We start from the raw sequence: 22,925 nt of genomic DNA, 5'->3' as shown, positions 1-22,925 counted from the left end.
AAGACAGTTCATCCTTTTTGGTGCTGTGGGCCAGCTGGCACTGCAATGACATCTACATCAGCCACATATGAAAACAGAATTTGCCATCAGTCTCCTGGACCCCCAGCCCACATGACTGTCACACCCCCCTTCCACACACAGAGGAAAACTAAACTGCTAAGTTTCAGCACCTTCCTGGCGTGATCATTCTTCAACCCAGTTTTAAGCCATGGTAGAAAAGGCAGTGGGACATACAGTATTGTCCTGGGGTTATTAGACAGGCACTCTGGTCTGGGTTAAAAAACAAATATTCTAAACTGACAAATACATGCAGAGGATGGCCTCATCTGAACTTCCATCTGGTGTTTCTGCAGTTGTGGGACCAGTAACATCTTATTCTCCCTTTAAGTGAAGTGCTAAGGTGACTAATAAACACTGGTGCCACATATGAGCCATCACAATCGCTGTGCCCAGGCAAATGCTTTCTGCACTTGCTTGGGATGTTCAGTGCAACGGACACTGAGGTTTAGATCCAGATTTGAAAGTTCAGTTCCAAACAAGCCAAGGAGCAGCAGCACCAACACTGTAACCACAAGTCATAAAGGCTGCCGCTCTGTTCAAATCTATTCCTTTTTACCTATCTTAATCTGTCCTGCAATACATTTCTGCAGGTGTGTTTATGTGTGAATAAAGAACCTTGAAGGATCAATGAGACATTCCATGAATTATTTCCAACCAAAAAAACGAATTATGCATGGAATAACAGTCTTTGCTGCTTCTCTCACCTCCATCCTGAAACTTGCTCAACCTTTCGAAGTATGATGATATAGGAACTTGAACAATATCTAGAATTGCCAGCAGCGTCCGGGTCAGTCTGAGAAGCTCACTAAAACTATAAAAGCCAAAGTATATGAGGTTTCGAGCCAGATGTACCACCTATGAGAAAAAGAAATTAAAAATGAAGGAAGTATCGGCAATCTTTGTGGTATTTGGCTGTGCAGTACGGCTGCATTTCACACAGCAGCTTTCACACAGATTCGGATCCAGAGTGCATACAAATTAGTACAAGTCTTTCCGCTGATTTAAACAGGTCTTGGACTAATGCCAGTGACATTAAATGTTTTTCAGAGTTAGAAAAAACAATTGGTCAGTCAAATTACAACAGAGACCAAAACCAACCTGAGATTTAGCAAGGCTTGAAAGGATACAATTGCATGTGGGAAAATATATAAGATTGAGAAGAAAGACTCCAGCAAATTGTTTAAAGAGGCAGCAGCTGTGGGGAAGATGGAAGTCAGAAGAATAAGACAACTGCAGTAAGTTTGAATGGAGGTGATTTCAGAAGATCAGAGGCAGGAATGACAAAGCTTGAGAGGCAGGTTGGAGGAAGAACTGTAACAGCTGTAAGCATTTCCCCTTTATTCAATGTTATTTGAATCTAGAAGATTTAGGCCTATCTAAAGTTTCTGTCAGGAATTTCAAACAATATTTAAAACACAGGATTAGGATATTCAGAGCATTTCCTTCAGTGTCATATCTTACACAGAGAATAGTACTTATACCGAAGAATCCCTGCATCCTAATTCACTAACGTGGAGAGAAAGGGCACATGGCCATTCACCCACACACATCTCTCTGCTCCTGCCACCAAAACACAACCATCTCAGGAGAAGGAAGGAAAAATAAAGCTTCTTGACAGCAGACAGTAATATTATTTTCTGCAGTAACAATCATCACTGAGAACACTGGAATTAGGAATTGGTGCTTCTTTAGAACATTTTACACCAATATTTATTCTGCAACTACCTTCATTTTGAAAGAACCAATGTCAGCTTATCTGAAATGAGGAGAAATATTGTAAATAGGATGCAGATAGCTGAGAAGTACCTCAAATGTAAGTTTATTTTTCTCTTTGTCTCCAAAAGGAAAGGGCTGATTTACAACTTCTTTCAAGTACTCTTCTACAAATTCCATAGTTAGCGCAAACTTCCTCTTCATTTCATTCCTCGAAGAGTCTGTGAAAGAATCATACCTACAATGCAAGGCACAGAAAGAAGGAAAGTTAAACAGCTCTAATATCAGGATCATCTGTCACTACAGAAAAAAAAAAAAACAAACCAACCAAGATGCTATGAAATTACTGTCAGTTCTCTGTAAGGAGAAGGGGTAGAAGTCAGCTGATTCTTCATAGATACACAAAGAGGATGCATTAACCTTCCCTCCAACAGTACCAGGAAGGGTTGCAGTGAACAGGAATAACAGAGACAGGAAAATACTACGGTTCTGGCAGACAGCGTTCTTAAATTTTGCTGTGGCAATACAATAAGTAACTAAGTCTCAGCTGTCCTCTCTACCCATCAGCCAGAGGAAGACAGCAGATCAGGAAAGCAGCTCAGGACAGGTAGCTTCCCCCTTTGCACCACCAACTAGGACTGACTTTTTCGTATATGCCAAAACAGTCCTTCATCTCGCTAACAGAAGCAATATTGTCTGCTGCACTGTTATACTTCTTCCTTTTTGTCTCTTCAGCCAGATACTCCCTGTCTGGGTCTAGCCCAGTGGCGCTGCTCCATCAAATCAATTAAGCCAGAGGAGGTTTCCACTGAAGTCAATGGGTCCTTCTCCCATACTTAAATTTAACATATGCTTAAGTACTTTGCTGGATGGAGGCCAAAGTCTCTGTGAACTTTTTCTGGGGCAACAGCTGTACCTAACAGTAAATTCTGGCTTTCCAACTGCAGCTTTCAGTTGAGCTTCAAGTATAAAACTGAGTTCCACCCTAGCAAACATGTAATGTTAGACACAACTGGATTATTTCAAGTTCAGGTCGTTTGAGGAAAGGCCATTCCATTTTTCCCCAGCTTGCTCCTTATAAGAACATAGTGAAAAATGAAATATTTCCATATAAAGCTACCCATGGAAGTTTCCAAAAGTAACAGTAATTAATAGCTCTGTGCTCTGCAGCAAATACTGTTTCACGTACATGTGGTGTCGACATTAGACATCTACAACCATTTTGTTCTGAGACTAACCCTTACAAAATGCTTTTGTACTTTAGTTTGAAACACTTTCAACTTACTCATGAATTGTGATCTTAGTAGGAATTTCAGTCCACAATCTGGCATATCTGACAGGTACCACAGATTCCTGAGGATCTCTGTCCACATGCATGTGTAGCATCAGCCGACAAAAAGAAGCCCGGAGATCATAAGGGAGGCTTTCATCAGACATACATCGTAGGATCAAGTCCACCGACAGCTGTGCAGAAATCTGGTTGATGGCGAGATACTGGCGGTCCAGGCACATTCTTGCAAAGAGGTTCAGTTGGTACCTTAAAAAAGGTAATAACATACGGTACTCAAACAAATCCGTTGGAAATAAAACAACATACCTCAGACTCTCACTTTACAAGCCTGATGTCAGCCTCTCTGATATAAACCCTAAAACATAACAAGAGTGACTTTGCTAAGCAAGGGATGAGCTTGCCATTGAAAATGCTAACTTTGGGCTCCAGACCCCATGAAGACTGGGCTCCCTTTGAAACTCAAAGGAAGCATTGTTCAATAGAAGGCTGAAGCATCTGGACTATTTGTCCTCAATCAGTGTAAGACACTGTTCCATGATCCCATTTCCCTTCTAATCCTCAGGACACTCCTTCCTCAAAGCATGCCTTGCTTCCAGAGCAAGATAACCTAAAAATAAAGGCCAATAAATAAAAGGTAAGAGGCAAAATGATAGAGACACTAAGAGCTGTCATGAGCAAAGGAAACTGAATATTTGTCTGGAATAGATGGCAGAGATTGTGATGCTTCCTACAGGAAAAACTTGAAACAAACTTTTAAACCCAGTTTCTGGCATGACCCAGTTTCCTTTTTTGATATTGGCAAATGAACTGGATGAGAACAGCACCAGGGTTGTCAGACAGTTTACATTTTCTTCCACTTGAATAAGCAGTTTTACCTGTAGTAGGTAAGAACTTCTAAATCAGCTTTTGTGCCCTCCTTCGCCTCCTGAGCCAGATGCCTGATGGCTTTGCCATGAGGCTCCTTGTTACTGTCAATCCAGTAAAGCCACACTTCCTCTTCATCAATGTCATCCGAGATGACTGGGCATTCCAAGGGATTGTCCATTTGCGTTGAAACCAGCCTGCAAGCACAAACCATTCACAATGGAGCCACTAGCAAACTGCTACAAATATAACAACAGAGCAGATAACAAAAAGGTATGTTCCAATTACGGATGCTCACTTGGTCTGAATGAGAATGTCAGCATTTCCTGGGCTCAGCATAAACTTGCAGATAAGTTCCTGAGTTACTGGTATTGCTGTGGTGTTAGATACACACAGATCCGATAGATAATCCAAGAATCTGCAGTCAAAAAAACAGATTCAACAGAACATGAGACTTAAAATACCACACAAAAACACCGCAGTAGAAATCTCTGGCATCCATCACTAATACACTCAAGGGACCCCATATCACAAGGTTTATCAACATACGATCTTTGCCAACTCATACTCCTGCAAATTGCAACAGATAAAGATGAGTAATAGAGTTGAGAGCCACCCTGAATGGTGCTAAACAACCAGTAAGGGAGAGAGAAAAAATATCCCAAGTGTGACACTTCTAAGCAAATCAAAGGCCAAAGAGTTGTGCCAGAACTTAAGAGCAGCCTGAGGCTGTCTTAGGTTTGGCTGGCAGGGAAGCTCCATTGAAGTCCCTTGTCCTTGGCAGGAACCAAAAGCAAGAGTACACATTCTCCCCCATCAGGTAACACGCGTCTCCCTAACCCGAGTAGTGAGGAGATGCTACGTGTGCTGAGATAGCCGTGCGCCCTGTGAGGAACTCCATTGCACCGGAGGAGTCCATGCCTCCACCTTTTAAAGGTGCCTTTTAAAATCTCTGAAGTGACACAGCCAACAATTAGTGAAGACTGAAGATCTGGCATGACCTGAAGACAGGAACTCTGTATTCAAAGAGGTCATTCCACATAAAGCAGAATAACAAAGCTTTGCATGGAAATCACTTTCCTATGAATTTGTTTCTCAAATTTAGGTCTTCTGATGTTTAACAAGGTTCAGGCTGAGGCTTTCCTCGCAGTTGGGACATTCATTAGATATCTGTTTCTTGTCCCTCTTTCATAGATTCCTTGTGTCTATTAACCGTAGTCCATATTGCAGCCTTTGCCTCACTGGAATATAAAAAGGGCCTCCTCCCTCTATGTAGCTGCTTCTTTTCATGACATTCATAGGAACTGAGGATCTCTGAGCCCACCACTCCTCTAGCAAATGTAGCTAAAACTGGGCAAGAGGCTCAAGAGCTGGTGTGGGAGCAGATATGAGCAGGCACACACATACACAGATCATATACTTCACTTCCTCAGAAATCCAAGTAAAAAATTTGACCATCTACTATCAGCCATTCAAGGATCAATGAGTAAGGGATAAGTACAGAAAGCATTTTTAAGGTACACTTAGGAACAATTTTACCCATCACTGAAATGAAGCTTTGTGGCAATAGGTGATTAACAGTGTACAGAAATATTGTGTCGCAAAAATAATATTAAGTAAACAGCACATAATTTCACAGAATTCTGAAGGAGTTACCTAGTTGGAGCTAAAACTCAGGAAGGTTTTAAATTTTGTAGCTCATGTTTTAGAGCATACTGCCACAATTCTTACTCCATGAGCAGTGCTGCAATAGTCTACGAGACTCTCCACGAAAATAGGTGTCATAAGATCAAGCCTTTACTGTTCAGATTGCACCATCTTGGCAAGGTTTATTTTTTCAAACACTTACTGCTCTTGGACTTCAGCCTTAAAGAAGTGAATACACAGCAGTTGCACAATGTAGTTATGCAACAAATACTATGATATCCTCCACCACAAAGAAAAAGTGACACGAGATTGTCAATAAACACTAGGACCCTTCCGCACTAAGAAGGAGCTGATCTTATGTGGTTTCCTCTTAGTACTGACCAAACCCAACAGTTTAGCATGGGAGAGGCAATGAGATTACAGAGTGAGGCAAAACGGCTGCAGACATATAGAGAATAATTGAAGCAGTGAAGCACCAGGGCCTTGAGCAGTATCCTTAATCGCTAACAGAAAAATGGTATTCACAATTACAGAGGATGTTATTTGGCCTTCAGTACATTAATTTCCTATATTTGTATTACTTCAGTAATTTTATAGCTGAAAATCCAATAAAAAAATAGATAAATTTTCCATTTTAAAAAAAAAAATCCATTTCCTTTATATTCTGACCTACAGCTAATCAAAAAAATTTCCAACTCAGTGAAGTTCAAGGCCAGAATTTTTCATTTGGAACAAGATCTGGTGTAGGACACATGTTCACTGAGATCTTCATTGCCCTAGGCCCCTTTCAGGTCTGACCAGCAATCAGAACCTCCAGGAAAACTGATATTAATAAAAGTTTAGAAAAATTGACATCTGTGTAATTTGCACCAAGATTTTATTAGCAGGGGAACCAACACAAGTAGCAATTTCACAGAGGAGCTGCAGAGTTACAAGAAATTAAAATTTGTCTGTTTCTTTTTGTTCCAATCTGAACTAAACCCAAATTTTCAAAATTGTCCTGTAAAGTATAAATTCGGTGTTCAGTAAGCTCCAGTTCTGAAATGCAGGTATAGTCAAATCCCAAGAATTACAGGTAGTTCTGGCATTTTCTAGTGTGACACTGTACATGTGGGTTTTTTGACTGCCAGGTGAAAAAAAACAAACTAATCTGAGAGAAAGAGACAAAACAATGAATAGCAGGCAGATTCACAGCTACTGCAAATATAAAAGCCTATCAATACAGAAAGAGAATGTTACATGGACCACTTCAAACCTTGGCTCTCGATTTCTCCTGAGTAAATTAACAAACGTCTCTATTTCTTTAGCCGTGATGTGTTTCTCTAGCAGTTTTCTGTTGTTGTGCAACAAAGCTGTGATGGTGTCTTCTGCCAGGATATCATAACCAATCTGGGACTGCATGACGCAGAAGTTCTTAGCAATGTATTCCTGAAAAATGAAAATTCCCATGATGACCTGTTAAGCAGTGATGTTTTTCTTTCAGAACCATCAGCATCCAGTTCAATTAACAATTAAAATAACCCCCAAAAAGAAGAACACCTGAAGAACATCTGAACACCTAAAATATGACCAAGAAACAGATACAATATTAGGGACGACTAAATCTTCTTATTCTTCCATAAACCAAAAGAATGAATCCATGAAAATACATACAAAGTTCAAGAAGTGGCAACCAACTTTTTTAAAAGGAAAAACCAAAAGGTGTTTATAATGTTTAAGCAGCTTCCTTTCCTGAGTCTTACCCTCCTCCCTTTCTCTCCCTCCAAGACAGAAATATTTCTGCAAAGCATTAGAAAGAAAACACAGAAGCCACACATAGCAGTTCAATCTTTTATCTCTAGTTCCTTTAGTCCTATAAAGTTAGTGCAGCTTTTCCCCACTGCAATGTGCAAAGCATTCGACCTGCCATGTTCCGAAACACTTCTTGCTGACGGCGAGTCTCCAGCTGTAGGAAATCAGGCTATTTGATAGTAACCTCTGGTCTGACTCCATGCCATCCCTTTACAAATACTTAATCAACAGAAACAGACAATTTTGCAGGCTTCCCACTTTATAATCCAGAGTCCAAGAGCATCATTTTAATAACAGAAAGCTCATGAATGAAACAGTGAACTCCAATCTCAGTCTGAGCCTGTGAAAGTACAAGGTGAACCTATGATATTCATTGCTGATCATTCAATTCATACACAAATGCCTACAAAACAAAAAACACTGCTCCTCAGGTGAGGAATTATATGACAGTGACTTCTTAGTACTCACCTACACAAAACCCAATCTTTTCACCAGCACCACAGAATCCCAGTTCTAAGTGCAGAGAATGTCAAACTCAGGATATATAATTACAGAAATCAGGAGGAAAATTATCTTGAATACCACTGACCTGGTTCTTCCTATAGTCCTGTTGGGAATGTCTGAGAACTCTGTAACATAACCTCAACATGTATTTGTATGGGGCATATCTCTGGTCACCTAGGTCTTCAAGTCTCAGCATCGATCCTTCACCTTTGTCTTTAAAAGGAGCTTTGAGGATGCCAAATATCTGTTCAAAATCAAAATCACTGAGAATTGAAATGAAATCAAGATTTTTGCTTAACTTACAGCAGTCAATGGAAATGTCCTCTGACAGGATCAGCACAAGGGCCTTATTGACCAAAGTCAGAAGTGAATCACTGCACTTATCCACATATGACTTAAATACAAGTGGAGGCACAATCTCAGACATTACAGCTTTATGCATTTAGCTTTACATTTCCTACCAACTTGATTTACATTGCTTTCTCTTTACTGCTATCCCCAATTTTAAACATTGTTAGTTAAGTACCTTAACTTTGGATAAAAGAAGGATGAAAAAGGAGGACAATACTGGCTGCTGTTCAGTTTCATCCTTTTCGCCTTTTTTTTAAAAAAAATTCAGTAGGCTACTTAACAAGAATATTAATTTTGATTTACATGCAAGTTGGCCCTCATACAAAGTCATAGATTCATAAGGGTATTAGAATTTTTCCTATATGGGGGACACTTGCAGGATTGGACCACTTTGCAAGCTTGTTTCAAATTCTGCCAACCATTTGCTAATCAGATATACTCTTAAAAGTCATCAGAATCACATGAAACTAACAGCTCCCAGACACAGCCCCTCATGCTTCTGATTCACAGGCCAAGAGGTGAGCCTTGACTAAGTAGTGTTGTATCTATCCAATCCAACCAGACACAAGCCCAACATGGCATAAGCCAAGTTACCCAAAATTAACATTTTCTCAAATCACTCTCTCCTACAATCTGTTTGTTAATACAAGTTGTTAATACAGAGGGATATACCTGAGCCAATATATTTTGTTCCCTCATTAATTTTTGTCGTTCCCGGTTTGGCTTGGTAATGACCACATCCAAAACTTCCTGCCCATTATTAGGCACATCAGCAACAAAGAAAATAAGATCTTCCAGTAACTTGGTTACAAACCTAGAATGAATAGACAAATTATTATTATATACAGTCATTCAACACTTGTTAGGATTCGTTAAGAAAGAAAATCATCATTTAGAACAAGCTTTTTCTAGTGCAATGGAACTTCAATCACTGCAAAGTTAGGTTTGACATGTAGTTAAGGATTCCAGAGCTTGGTTCAGTTCAGAGGCTTAAATCCATCACAGGGATGTTTATCAAGGCATTAAACAACAACCAGAGGGAAAAAGGGAGAAAAATACAGGATGCTGGATTGACATAGAGTATTCAGAAACCCAAGATCTATACCAGCTGGCCTCAAGGCCCAGGAACAGCAGAAAGACACTGTTACGCAGCCTAGCAAGGATTTTTATACATTATCACAGACATGGGCCCGTGGAACAAGACAATGGACTCACTAGAAGAATAAAAACATTCTGCCACTAGATTATTTCCCTACTGACCCAAGAATCTATTGAAAAATGACTATATTTGTTTCACTTTTTGCTACACAAAAGAAAATTTGGCAGAAGCAAGTGCTAAAAAGGACAGAGGCAGAGGTAATTCCTTCTCTCTTACCTTCAGAAAATGCAAAACTAAAGAATACAAATGCAAAAAAAAAAAGTGTTCATTGTCTCCTTGTTACTAACATACCTTGCCAGGCATGCACAGAGAGAATTATGGATGCCCACAGATTTCAATGAATCTCCCTTAAAAGAACTAGCAATCTTTTACAAATGAAACCCAACATGTCTCCTACCCTGGGGGAAGTATCATCTGAATTTGGACAACTTCTAGTCTATAATTACTAAACCTTCTATGGCACGCTATGAAAGTGGCAGGGAGATGCCCAGCAGATTTTCAAAGTCATCTCCAAGAGCCAGCCACAAAGCTTCCATTACTCACAGGAAGGCTGGGCTAAACCCTCTGAGGGAGCTTTTAGCTTCAGAAGTCTCAGCCCACTGGTGAAGAACAGCAAGGTGTCCCACAACAGAAAAAGTAGAAAAGACAGACATAGGATGGAGCAACCAGGAATTAACTGTTGGGACCTCTACTTACCTAAGTGGGAAGGTGACAAGACAGGGAAGAGGGTTTTTTCCAAAGGAAATCACAGGAACAAACAAATAATGGCACTATTCTGAAACCACTCTGAAATGTTTTACGTGTGTGTTGTACCAATCTGTCAACATCAAGACCTGACAATACTGGGTTGCAGTGACACAGCAGTGCAAGTTTAATACATGGATGTCACACCTTGATTGTCGTAGGCCTCTCTGGTTCAACTCAATCACGAAATGGCCCATCAGCTTTTCAAGGCTGAGTACCAACACCCAGGCCATTACAGATCTGCCTGCTACGATAAATCCTCCACCTGATATTAAACCATCTGGTCTAATTGCTTCTGACAACCGACAGCAAAAATTCAGTTTCACCAAAAAATTAACATTTTCAGGAAAAAGCTGTATATGATGCATGGTGGAACAGAAGTTACAAATTCACACTGCCAGAGATGCTGTCTGATAGCTTAACCTCAGTCAGCTGAAAACAAATAGCAAACTACATCACTGGCAGTGGGATATATGTTGCTACAATGTACAACAAAACTCCTTAATTCAGGGGCGGGTGTGAAGAACAGACATTCTAATAGCACTACATCTGAAACATGGATGAATACAAAGGGTGAACACCAAAATGATGTAAAGTAGGAAAAGAGAACAGGGAAAAATAGAAATAAGAAAGGAAAGGGATTATTAGGGCAGCTTCTTGGTCACTCTGAGACCTCCTCTTATTGCTCTCGCAGCATGACTGTGCGGTACAGTGAACTCCACATGAATCAAGAGTCCTGCCATGCTGCCCACTGTATAGATGGCTTTCTTGCACATGAGAATCAAATGCAATGGAGCCCCATACTACAGCTCAGAAGTGGTTTATCAAAGGAAATTAAGACAAACACCTCGCATTTGACCAGGGAGCTACCCATTTATTTACGTGGCCAGTGAGTTGGGGAAGTGCTGTTTACTCCTATTTTGCAGGTGAGATACACAGACCAGCCTGAGGTGCAGCAAGGATGCTCTGACAGAGATGGAATCTAATCCCAAGCTAGCACTCTCAGCACTGAAGTGTCCTCTCCCAATTGTCTCTATGTCCACATGGATGTTACTAACTTACTCATTACTGTGATGTCATGATGTCATGAGTAACCAAACACCAATTTAGGAGGGAAAAAATTATAAAACTCACTAACCTCCTTTCATTCTGGGTTATTGTTCCATTCTCCAGCTTTTTAACAGTTGACGCTAGAACCTTGTTTGCGTCATTGGCAAAGTCCAAGTCTCTGACCTCAGACAGAGGAACTGATACAATGGCAAAAGCTTCCTTGTCCTCTTTTGTTTGGCACGTCCCAATCTGCAATAGTTTTTGGTTTAATGTGGGTAAGCAATCCTCTTACCTTAATCCTAATTATTATGCACTTTTTGTATGTTAGAAGTGAGATCGCCAGCAGAGAACTTCAGTAATGAGTTTGGAGTTTCAACCCCAAGATACATGTGTTTACCTTTAACATCACAGGCCTCTCTTCATCAGTATCTATTGGAATGCTGGTACTAGTGACCCAAGTGTTAGTGCATAAATGTCTCAGTCGGACATACGAGTTCCTAAAGGAGAACAAAGCAAATAGGTTAGATGGATCAGTCCTGAGCTAAAGTGGGCAAGGTGGAATGCAATGACCATGACATGAGACTTGAGGGCACAAGTCATACCAGCCACTCATAATAAAAGGGTGATGGAGACCTAAAAGATACTGTACTACCCTCTTCCCTTATCTCCTCCTTTCTCACCCAGAACAGAGCTGCAACAAGAACAAACAGCATCTTGGGATTATGCAGAATGCTGTTTTTAAGTATTTCTATAAGCCTCAGAGTAAAATATTCCTTAAAGAAAAAAATTTAAAAGGAAGGTGTTATAAAATCCCATCTGAGTAGAAATACATTTCATGAATAAAACCAATTCTTTCCTCATTATTTTTTTCTGCAGAGTAACGAACCCTTTCAAGCTGTCACAGCACAAAAGCCAGAAGGTAAAACTGACCATGGATACAGCTTCACCATTATGATCTGCAAACCCTTGTTCCAGGGAGCAAGCATTTACAGTACCAGTTCTCAACTGAAAATCAAGTGAACAAAGAGCAGACATGAGATTCTTCTAAATTGTTTCCATATGATAATCTGTGGTATTATCAAAAAGCAGAGCTGAGAAATCAATTACAATTTTTACTCTGAATTCTACTTTTTAAATATATTCACTGTGGTCTTCATTCACCCTCTCCCTTTCATACTGATGGCTTTGAGTATTCAAGTAAGCAAATTATCTGGCAAAACTTATCATAGCAAATACACTTGAAAGCTGTATACATCAGCATTTGTGGTTACCCAGCTTTAAAATTCACCCTCATAACAATGAGCCCCAAGTGTCTGCATGCCCATTCGGTCACAACCAACACCGTGTGACTTATCTAGCCAATCTCAGTTAAGCAACACAGTTGAAATTTCAAATATTCACAATTAAAACCCAGAAGCCATTTGCTGAATTCATTTGAATAACAAATCTGTTCAGTGGCACTTTTTTTTGAGAAGCCCAGTTCACCACACACTTTATTTCGTTGGGAACAATTCAGTTAGATCTATTAGCAGCACTGTTTTTTCAAACAGTGCACAGGGCTCAATTCTGTCCTTATATATATCTGTGCAATATTTAGCCCATTATTTTTCTCTTCATAGACTATCTTTAAGTGTCAGTTGTTTTATCCTTATAATTATTTTACCCAGTCACAGCAGCAGTATCATGTTTTATACATCCCTTGTTTATCCGTGAACACTCCTCAAATTTTAACTGAAGGATAATGCTTGGTTGTGTTTGATTTTTTTCTGCTTTACTCACCAGCATAATGCTAGGAAGAAACCCTGTCAATGCAGCGCTATTTTTTGCCCCTTTTTTTTCTTTTTACCTTGGAACCAGGCAATCAGCTCTCTGAAGAGTGGTGGCATCCAGTTCAAAGAGAGATGCGATGTCATTTCCATGTGGCACAGAGACCAAAGTATACATAATCTTCTCCCCTGCTTGGCGTTTCTTCTTTGAAGCAGGAAGGTCGCCGTCTCTCTGCTGATTAGGGACAAGGGTTATTTGCTTGCATCAGGGCCCATTATAAATTCTCCAATTACCTTGCGGACAAGTAATACATCTGAATTGTACTTTTTTCTTTTTTTTTTCCTTCCTTTTTTTTTTTTTTACATTCTAGTAAGAATGTACCATGACTGGCTTTGGAGTGTGTAACACAAAGGATGCTCTTTGCCCCAGGCACATGGGGTCTCAGACAGTCATTATAACAACAGCAGGTCACAAGCTACAGAGAGACTGCAGTACTGTATACATTATTACTTGACACCTACAACTTCAAAAAACCTGCGGTAGTTGCAGACCCTTCACTCCCAACAGATGTAACTACACAGTGCTGGTTTGGAAAGGGCCAAAGTTAAAAGAGCAGCACTAATGAAAACTGGATTTTTTTTGAAGAGGAGAAGGGATTAAAAAAGCAAGCAATTTGCCTAAATCCACTATTGTTTTATTTAAGTTTGCTCATTTTGCCCTCTTATATGGTCAGACATACAGCAGCACACTTTCCAAACAGCAAGAGCCAGAATATCTGCTCCATTAAGATCAACTTGTTATTGGAAGGGGGACACAGAAAGCATCAGTTAGATTTTATTGGAAATCTCACCACAGGCTGGTAAAACATTGGAAGCTGGACTCAACATAAGTCTCAGTTTGCCCACTGCAACTGCTGAAGTTTGTTCCCTTCAAGGAGTCTAGCTTTCAAGTGACAGATTTACAAAGCTGTGCCTCAAAAGAGGCGTGCGAATCTAAGGCGGCGATCTTCCTCCCATCATCTGCTGAAAGTCCGTGGGAATTTTGTGACCCAACACAACTAAGCGGCCATCTTCATCTTTAGTTTCCTGCACACCTTTGTCTTCAGACTCCAAATGCTACCTTCCCTAAGCGCATGTCTTTCCTTGAAGGAGTAATTCGGAGTCTGTACCCATAACCACACAGCAACCAACAGAATTACTGGCGTAAGTAAAAGCTGCTCCTCTGGGGTGTTGAGTTACACATATTACAAAAGACTAATAAGCAATTAAGAGACTGGCAGCCCAGGGCCCTTCATGTACACAAAATATATCATGGGGGGAAAAAGAAAAGAGGAAAGAAGAAAGCTAAAAAAGAAAAATTAAATGCTGGAAACCTGAAATACTATTATAATGATTTATAGCGCACCACTAGGGAAGAGATGTACAAAGCAATGTAAAGAGGCTAGACTGTACTCGGTTTGCATTCATACCTTGATTAAAGCCAAACTGTAAGGGATAATCAAGAGCAAAGCTTTGATTATTCATATTACCAATTGATTAAGCAACAAAATCAAGGATGAGTGAAACTATGTAAGAAATAGCTAGTTACCATCTCATTTCAAGGCTCTTTTTGAATGCTTCCAAAACATCCATTTTTTCATTATCAAGCCTAAAAAATGCCAGCTTTCATCCCATTACTTCTATGAAGGACAGAGGCAGTATGAAAAAAACAGGAAGAAATAATCTCAGAAATTTTTCTTAGGCTCATCTAGTGATTAGAGTATTGTCACTAGTTTTTGAGAGGAAGGTTTGCTAAGACAAAGGGGAATCATCTCCTGTGTCTTGCACAAGAGTAAACTCTTATCTGGCAATCCTCATGTCCTCCTACGTCCAAAAATATTAAACAAAATTGCACATAAAAACTTAACCTGCATGTAAGGATTGAGAAAATAGTCAAAATTTTTGTGATTTCCAGACACATTTTGTTTTACAAACGCAGGATGAGACTCAAACTGGAAAGGCAGGCAAACTATAACAGAATTCAGAAGCTCTTTAGCTTAATAGGTGTGAGTCCCCTATTTTTCAAATGAAAATCTACTTCCTAGATTTCCAAACAAAAATGGAAAACTGGAAAACCAGTTTAAAATTCAAGAGGTCTGTGAAGGGGTGAAAAGCACAGGATAGTTTAGAACAGCATCCAGACTTTCTGATATTTCCCATAACTTACATTCAAATCTAGTTCAGGTTTCCCAGAAACTACTCATTCTACTATAATTTCGAAACTGAAAAGACTGGTATACAAAAAGACAGGACATTTCATAATTTTATGTATTTTTTTTCCCTGAGGCTCTGGGAAAAATACAGACCAAAATATGAAACCATACTCTACTCTGTGTTATAAAGTTTTTTTATACTCACTCATGACATAATGTCTGACCATCCCTAACAGGTCATTATGTGCAGGTTTCCATGACAGGAGGCAAAGCCAAAGGCAGGTCTCCTGTGCTTTAGTAGTTCATGCTAACCATTAGCTCTCTGGAGAAGTTCATCCAGCAGTTTGGGGCTGACTCCAGCCCCTCACTACTCTCCCCAGCAATTGTATAGATGCAGTTGAGCAATGGAGTTGGCTCATCAGGCCTAAACCCCGCCAACCACGCTTAGCAGCTGTCAAATTAGAGCTGGCATATGAGCAAGAGCTGGTTTTTCATCTAAAAAGAAAGTTCACTTCAACAGAGGACAAGACAGTGTCTGCAACACTGCTACTGCAATGCAAACCTTAGTTGAGCAAAATCAGACCTGCACAAGAGCTGTACCATAGTTCCAGACTGGACTCCAGCACAAACCTCAGAACTCTCATTATAACGTTATTTTAGGATACCAAACACACCTCACAACCCAACCTGGATTACAGGTGTTAAGCACAAGTCATGGAAAAAAAATATGTAACAAGAAGTGACTCTCAAATTGACAGCTTTGAAAACAACTTATACATGGAATGCGTGAGAGAGAAATACTGTCATTACATATGAACATATGTGGATTTATATTTATGTCTGAATTTACATCTGAGCACATGTGCACATGCCTCTCTGAGAGACAGAATGCATGCACACTTGCTCACAGAAAGTTTCTTATGATTAATTAAATTTAGTAAGCAGTCATCAGAATCTGCACTTAACCAAGACATTATTGAATCAGTAGGTATGTCTATATGAGGATGTGGAAAGAAGAGAAAGTATTAGAATATTTCAAATTAATTAGACAATATGAACAGCTCAGGAAAAGCACTGCATTCCTAAGCACATGAAAACAAGATGACATATGCTCAGGTAAGAAACTAGCATACAGATGCAGCCAGCAAAACTGGATTCAATGAAGAGAAGGGAGGAAAAGAACTGTAAAGGGACTAAAATGCAGAGAGAAGAAAATTCAACTTAAAGCAGTATGAAGAGGAAGCCAATGAACAGTTTCAGAGATGTTGGTGATGTGGGTCAGTGACAGCCAAGGAAAGCACTCCCAAGACTTCTTAAAAAAAAAGGCAGGTGAATTACATGCTAGGAGTATAGAGAAGAGCAAGAACTGTGAGTAAAACAGTATTAGCAAACAGTAAATTGACTGAGAAAAAAAATTAGTTTTGATTGTCTCAAACTGCTGGTAAACTAGTGACAGGCTGTCACAAGTCAAATCAGATACATATCCAAGGTGAAGAAGGTCTCACTCTGTCATGCCCAGGTTAAATCACTCACAAGGATGAAGGAAACGCACATTCAGCTCCTCTTCTGCCTGGCAGGAGTTGGACCTACACCTTCCAAAAGAACAACTTGGTCCAAATCCCAGTTGGCACAAAGGTCAGCCTGCTCTGCCTAAAAAAACCTCAGCACCCACTTGGCTGCCAGCCCCCAAGTTGCCAGCCTCCTCCTGCAGCCATAAAGCAAAGATGGGATTTTGCCAGGAGGGGGAACTGAATATACCCCTACCACACAGCCAGTGGCCAGGGTGCTCTTCCAGGTGAGAATCTTCTAGGAAAGCAAAGGCTGAGAGTTCAAAAAAGGAGTCCTAGTTAGTGGAAATAAACAGCCATGTTGGTGAGGAGTGGAAATACTGATCCATGCTCACAGCAAAGTCCATAACTCCTGGGCCACCACCACTGACTTAGCAGTGCATCATACCAATTTAAAAAGAAGCTTAAAAAAACCCAACACAGCCATAATATAGTGTTTGCAATCTGAAGGGCAAATGTAACTGGAGACGAAACCTGTATTGTAATCAGAAACAAAATAATCAGGTACAATCAGATTTCTCTTTCTTGAGACTTGTAGCCCAGCGGATAACCCTTCTTCACAGCTCTTAATATAATTTGCTAGTAATTGTGACCTATCCCAGATCCCCATTATTCATCTCAATTGGGTATCACACCTAAAATTCGCAAGATTTACATGGAGTTTTGCTTACGGAGGGGGCTTCACTTCAACTGCAAAAAGCAATACAAAAACATGACAGACCTGAAATACCTTTTCTTTTAGAAACCCAATCTACAATTCCAATTGGTGAAGACACCTCTCATGGCATAGAGACAGACAAGGATAATACCCTGCTCCTGAATGAATACATTAAGCTGCACTACACATTTCAGCAGAAATTAAATTTAATAGCAGCCAGAGTTCGGAAAATGCCTGTTAAATCCAGTACAATGTGGTATCTCAATATGTTAACCCAGTTTAGGAGGCTCTTACAAAACCGGCATTTTCACAGAGTGGTAATGTGAGCAAAACTCTATAGGTTAGACGATTTAAAAAAATTCTATATGAAAAGAAAGTCGAGTGGCCAGCCTTGCTCCTGCACGTAATGAAGCCCTGGCAGACAGCACAGCAGTTAGCCTCCTGTAACACCTTCACTGTTGACTCATTTGTGAGTCATCGCATTTTTAGCAGAGACATCACGTTGCAATTCTGTTGTTAGGAGCCAGAGACATTCTGTAAGAAACAATGTATGCGTTTTCAGAGCTGATTCAGACCTGTGTGCAGCAGCAGAATAATAACAAAGTGCCAGCATCCGTGTCTCCCCTTCTCCCTGCCAGCCTCTCAAGTGGTCTGACTGCTGGCTTTATATAAGCAGAGACACTGCCATTTTAAAACCGATTATTTTCCTTTTTCTTTTCTTTTTTTTTTTAATGTTTTTCAGATTGTTTATTGCCAGTTTAATTCCTAACCAAGCCTTTAAAAAAAACCAATAAATTTCCCAAGTCTATTCTACTTTTTAAAACGGTATCACCTGTGTCTCACATTATAAAATTTTAATTAAACAAACTTAGTTGCTGGAAAGTAAAATAAAATTTAGAAGAAAAAAAAAATCAATGTGCAGTGTTTATCAGAAAAAAAAATCACCTGGCTTTGAGGCAAGAAAGAAAACTTTGCATTACAGAATTGTTTGGAATTCATAAATATAGGTAAACAGAAGTCAAAGGAGATACATCAAATTGCACCTAGATGTCTATGGTAGAATTGTCGACTTCTTTACAAGAAAAGTAAACGCATACCAGTCTCAATCCTAAGAAAAAAAAATCTCAACAATAGAAGCCAGTTTGGAACTGCTTAGTATTAGCACTCTCTCACGAAAATGCAGACAAATGGAGTTAAGGTACCTATCCAAAGACAGCCTTCAATACAAAGGTGCTAATAAATGCCAGGTTCCCAGCTGTTCTTGACATTTCCCCAATGTTTATAGCATTCTTCTGGATGCCGTACAGTTCTGTGATTAGAAATAATGGACTACTAGGCAGCATAAAACACACCAATTTTGGATTTAATGGGAACTGTAAGACAGAGCACTGCGTTTTAATGCATGATACACTACAGTCTCCTAGACTTCAAGAGATGAAGCAGCCTTTTTTTGATAAGGCCTTTAACTCACAGAACGGTTTTCCCATTAAAAAAAATCTTCTGGAGTTTAGATGTGAGAAAAATACGTATAAAGAATATTAATCCACTCATTGTAAGGCCAAATTTTACCAGAAATAAAAGTAGTGTTTCACAAGACAATTTGGCTGGCTTCTCATGAAGCAGCCCATAAATGAGCAACAAACTGCGCTCCAAACGTAGCTTTACTGCTTGGGAACAAAAGTCCCAGTGACTTCCAGTAATATTTATGTTCTTTGAAGCAAAAACCCTTTCAGACTTTTGAGTCACTTAAGGCAAGGCAGAAAAGATGCACTTAGGCAGAACCTTCTCCATTGCTGCTTCCTAAAATTCAGTTGCCTAAGCAACTGTGATCAGGACTTGCAAACCAGGCAATGAACATGCACAAGAAGCCCTATCGCACATTTAGGAGTTAAGGCTTGGCACAAAACGCACAGATGGCTGTGCTGCCTTTAAAACCCAGAGGACAAAAAAGGAGCTGGTACCCTTTTATCCAACACACTAGCAGAGAAAAGCAAAACAGGCTGCAGGCTGAGTTTCTTCCTTCAGTTGAAGGGATTCAAGTATACATCTCTTGTTTCCCTGCTACTCAGACTTCAAATTTTGCTGGGGTAGGTCCACTTCCACCTCCCCCTCTCAAGCAGATTTACTTCACAGGCAGTATTTCAAAATTACTTGCTTCAAAAAAATGAAAAAGATGCTTTTGCAGTGAATCAGTTAGGCAGTCACCTGGCAGAAGAAACACTAGATGAAAACCACGGAGCAAAGAAAGCATTTGTGCTCTAGGTTATGTGCATATTGGATACAAGACTGACATAGCTGGTCCTTAAAGAACTCCAAAGATAACATTCTTGTACTTTTGAGGGATAATTCAAAACACTGCATCATCGTAAAATAAAAGAAATTCCTGCATACAGATGTGAAGCTTTTCTGCTCAGTTGCTCAAGGTCAGCATGGAGGCTTAAAATAGCCATTGCTGACTCATGCTATTTCCAGCAAGACTATAAAGGGGTGACAGATCCAAAGGGATTTCTACCATGCTAAAAGTGCCTGTAGGCTTGGATTTACATGGAGGCGTTACCAAACAGCTCCGAGTTCTTTCACAACACATTTTTTCACAAGAAAGTGCTGACTGTGTAAACTAAAATTTCCACAGACACATCAGTTTTGATCACCAACCAGTTTTGATTAAATTTTCATAGGAAGTATTTGTCTAATCTGATTTATCTGGTCTGGGTTATTAGTTGAAAACAATACCCAGGAAGATTAAGCCAACCTATTACAGAAGTCACCTTTAACATTCACATTCAGATTACTCTTGTGCCTTCTTCATTACCCAGTCGAGGGAATATTTAACTATCTAGATGAACTCGAATTGCTACAACTGGAAACTCTATATCTAAATTAGTATAGTGTGGTACAATAGGATTGGATCCTTGGGGACGAGGGCCTAACATCTACCCTATATGCATTTTCATAGGTCTTACTTCAGACTGGCTGTAGTCTGGTTTTCTGCGCTGGGCACCCATGAAAGGTTGGGGCACAGTGGGTACATTCCCGGGGTGTGTGTATCTGTTTACTTTTATCCAACAGATTACAAGTGTTCATGCTCTGAGATTGCTCTGCAAAGTGGAGTGTCTTAAATAAGGAATAGTCTGGAGATTTGATTCAGAAGCGCCGTCATAACATGAACTACAATGTTAATGCAGATGCACATCTATGAGACGAGTTCTACTGTTCACAGAGCAAGAGCATGAACCCAAGCATTTCCAAGCAAGCACCCTACTCACTGGGGTATTCTAGAACTTATAAGCTCCAAGGGCTTCAAGTGTCATTCCAATACAGTGAGAAACAACTGGTAGAACTTCCGTATCTTCATGAGAGAGAATTCTCATTTCTCTGGACAGCTTAGCTGATATTGCTATATTACAATTAATATCAAATACCGGGAAGATGGAAAACCGATGTTGCCAACTCCTACAAAAGTCTCCATTTTTCTTAAAATTGCAGTTCTGAAAGCATGTGATCATGTAAGAATCTTGGGTTTCATTTAATGAAAAATAAAAAATTCTTTCCCATGCAGAGCAAAACTTGAAAATGTGTCCTCTTGAAGAACAAAAGCCAGCAAGCAAAGAGAAAGAAATTAAACTGATTTTTTCGAAGATGATCTCAGTATTTTCAAGGTAATCTCATGAATTTCCTGGAGGAATGATTCTTTTTTGGACTATTAGATGTCTCAGTAACAATAAGATTCCCTCAGGGTTTTAACTTCACTTCCTTCACACATTATAAACTACAACATGTCTGGCCTTACCTTGTTAGTTACAATTAGCTAGTATGCCCTTGATGTTGTACAAGGCAAAAGCTGTTGCCTCCTAGGCAAAGGGCATAAGGTCTTTGTCCAAACCATGCACATTGCAGCAAGAACAGCTTGAATCTTTGTGAAGATGTCATGCTAAAGTTGCCTGAAGTGTGGCAAGGCTCAGACTAAGTCTGTGCCTGAATATTTGCTTGCATGCATTCAATACAGGCAATAAAAAGAGTCTCAGCATGTTCTTAGATTTAGAGCCACACTTGACTAACAAATAGGCCTCAAGGGGGCTTGTCTCCACTAGCAGAGCCTCTGCATTGGTATCGGTACGTAAGTAACCAGACTGGCTTGTCCCTGGTTTTCTTGCTGAAGAGTGGGGGGCAGGTTTGCCATGAAGCAATACATCTGATTTGAGAAGAATTAATACATTTCATATCTGCAGTCACTGGGCAGAACAGTTTCCAACTAATGCCAATTTGATGCAGAATTTGAATGAGTTTCCTATCATTTGCCTTACACAAGGTAAAACTTTTTGCAACACCAGTTGTGAGTTGCACCCTAGCTTACATAGGACACAGAAAACAATCCCAGCAGCAGTAACATGTAAGTAAAAGGAAAGCTATGAAGGACCTTCATTGCATCCCCAACTGTATCAGGTTAAGGATACAGTATTTCCCAGATTATATGTAACATATAAATTCCACTTACCAAAGCTTTTCCTTCATTATTACCTTCTGGGTAGCGTGGGTTAAGCTGGAAAAGAAAAGAAGTCAAACACTACCTTGATAGCTTTTAGACATTTCAGAACTGGGCAGATAGGATTTGGTCCAGTTCTGTATTATGTATCCACCCTGCAAAAGGACAGTGGAGTATTTAGAAGCAGTGTGAGAACAAGAGTGTAAGAATTACTGATTCAATTTCTGACTGACTTCATGGGCTATGTCCTCACTTCAAAAAAAGTGCATCTTGCAATCAAGCTTGTTAACTCGAGAGGAATCTCAAATAACCAAAACCAGAGAGAATGATGAAAAAAGCACAGATAGTTACTAATCTAAACAGAGCAAGTTACAGTTACCCACACACATACACATGAAACCATTTCCAGGACCGACCTTCAGCAGATATATTGAGATAAAAACTAACAAGCTTCATGTCTAGTGAGATTTTACAGGAAGACAGTGAACTCAGAATAAACACATCTTTGAAACAGGAATGGCAATGCCACTATAGACAAGTGTTTAATTACCTTGTGATTCTGCTTAACCATTATTAACGGGGATAATATTTTCTATGTCATACCAGGATTATCAAGCATTAATTAATAACTTAAGTAGTATGAGAAGCTTGGATGAAAGTCACTATATAACACTTACTATTTAACAGTCTTTAATACAATTTTACTTTGGACAAGGGAAATATGTAGACTAGGAGATGAGGGATTATGTAGGCAGATATACACTCAAATAAACAAACACACATACACCCACTCACTGGCTGCACATGAAACCTTTCAAGATTTGACTTACATAATGTAACAATTTTGCCTCAATATTTACCATATTCCCTGACACAGGATATGCCATCAAAGCATTGAAAATGCTGAAGTGAAATTATTAGTTACATAAGGTAATTTAGTTCTTTGGCAACAACAGCATGTATACATAAGATAAGTACAGTCATTTTCTTGGCTTGACTTTGGCATTACCAGTGTGGAAGAGCCAGAAGTGAATTGCACAGGGCAAGCTGAACAAATCCCAGTAAAACTTTTCAATATCACAAC

At 39.6% G+C, this 22,925-nt stretch overlaps 1 protein-coding gene across 1 annotated transcript in view; it reads right to left on the bottom strand.

The window, feature by feature from the left end:
* Positions 1–764: 764 nt before the first annotated feature.
* Positions 765–22,925, bottom strand: part of LOC104158238 (inositol 1,4,5-trisphosphate receptor type 2) — a gene marked incomplete at both ends in the record, with an annotated part of 55,845 nt that continues 33,684 nt past the window's right edge. Inside the window, 12 exons of the mRNA XM_009695828.1 lie at positions 765–915; positions 1,867–2,011; positions 3,059–3,310; positions 3,940–4,125; positions 4,227–4,346; positions 6,831–7,003; positions 7,956–8,114; positions 8,894–9,035; positions 11,263–11,423; positions 11,572–11,671; positions 13,021–13,175; positions 21,854–21,898. Coding sequence (XP_009694130.1) covers positions 765–915; positions 1,867–2,011; positions 3,059–3,310; positions 3,940–4,125; positions 4,227–4,346; positions 6,831–7,003; positions 7,956–8,114; positions 8,894–9,035; positions 11,263–11,423; positions 11,572–11,671; positions 13,021–13,175; positions 21,854–21,898 — 1,789 coding nt within the window. The remainder of the gene's footprint in view (positions 916–1,866; positions 2,012–3,058; positions 3,311–3,939; positions 4,126–4,226; positions 4,347–6,830; positions 7,004–7,955; positions 8,115–8,893; positions 9,036–11,262; positions 11,424–11,571; positions 11,672–13,020; positions 13,176–21,853; positions 21,899–22,925) is intronic.

Source organism: Cariama cristata, unplaced genomic scaffold, assembly GCF_000690535.1.
Source record: "Cariama cristata isolate BGI_N322 unplaced genomic scaffold, ASM69053v1 scaffold29382, whole genome shotgun sequence".
NCBI classification, from domain to species: Eukaryota; Metazoa; Chordata; class Aves; order Cariamiformes; family Cariamidae; genus Cariama; species Cariama cristata.
This window is presented reverse-complemented; position numbering and strand designations above follow the sequence as displayed.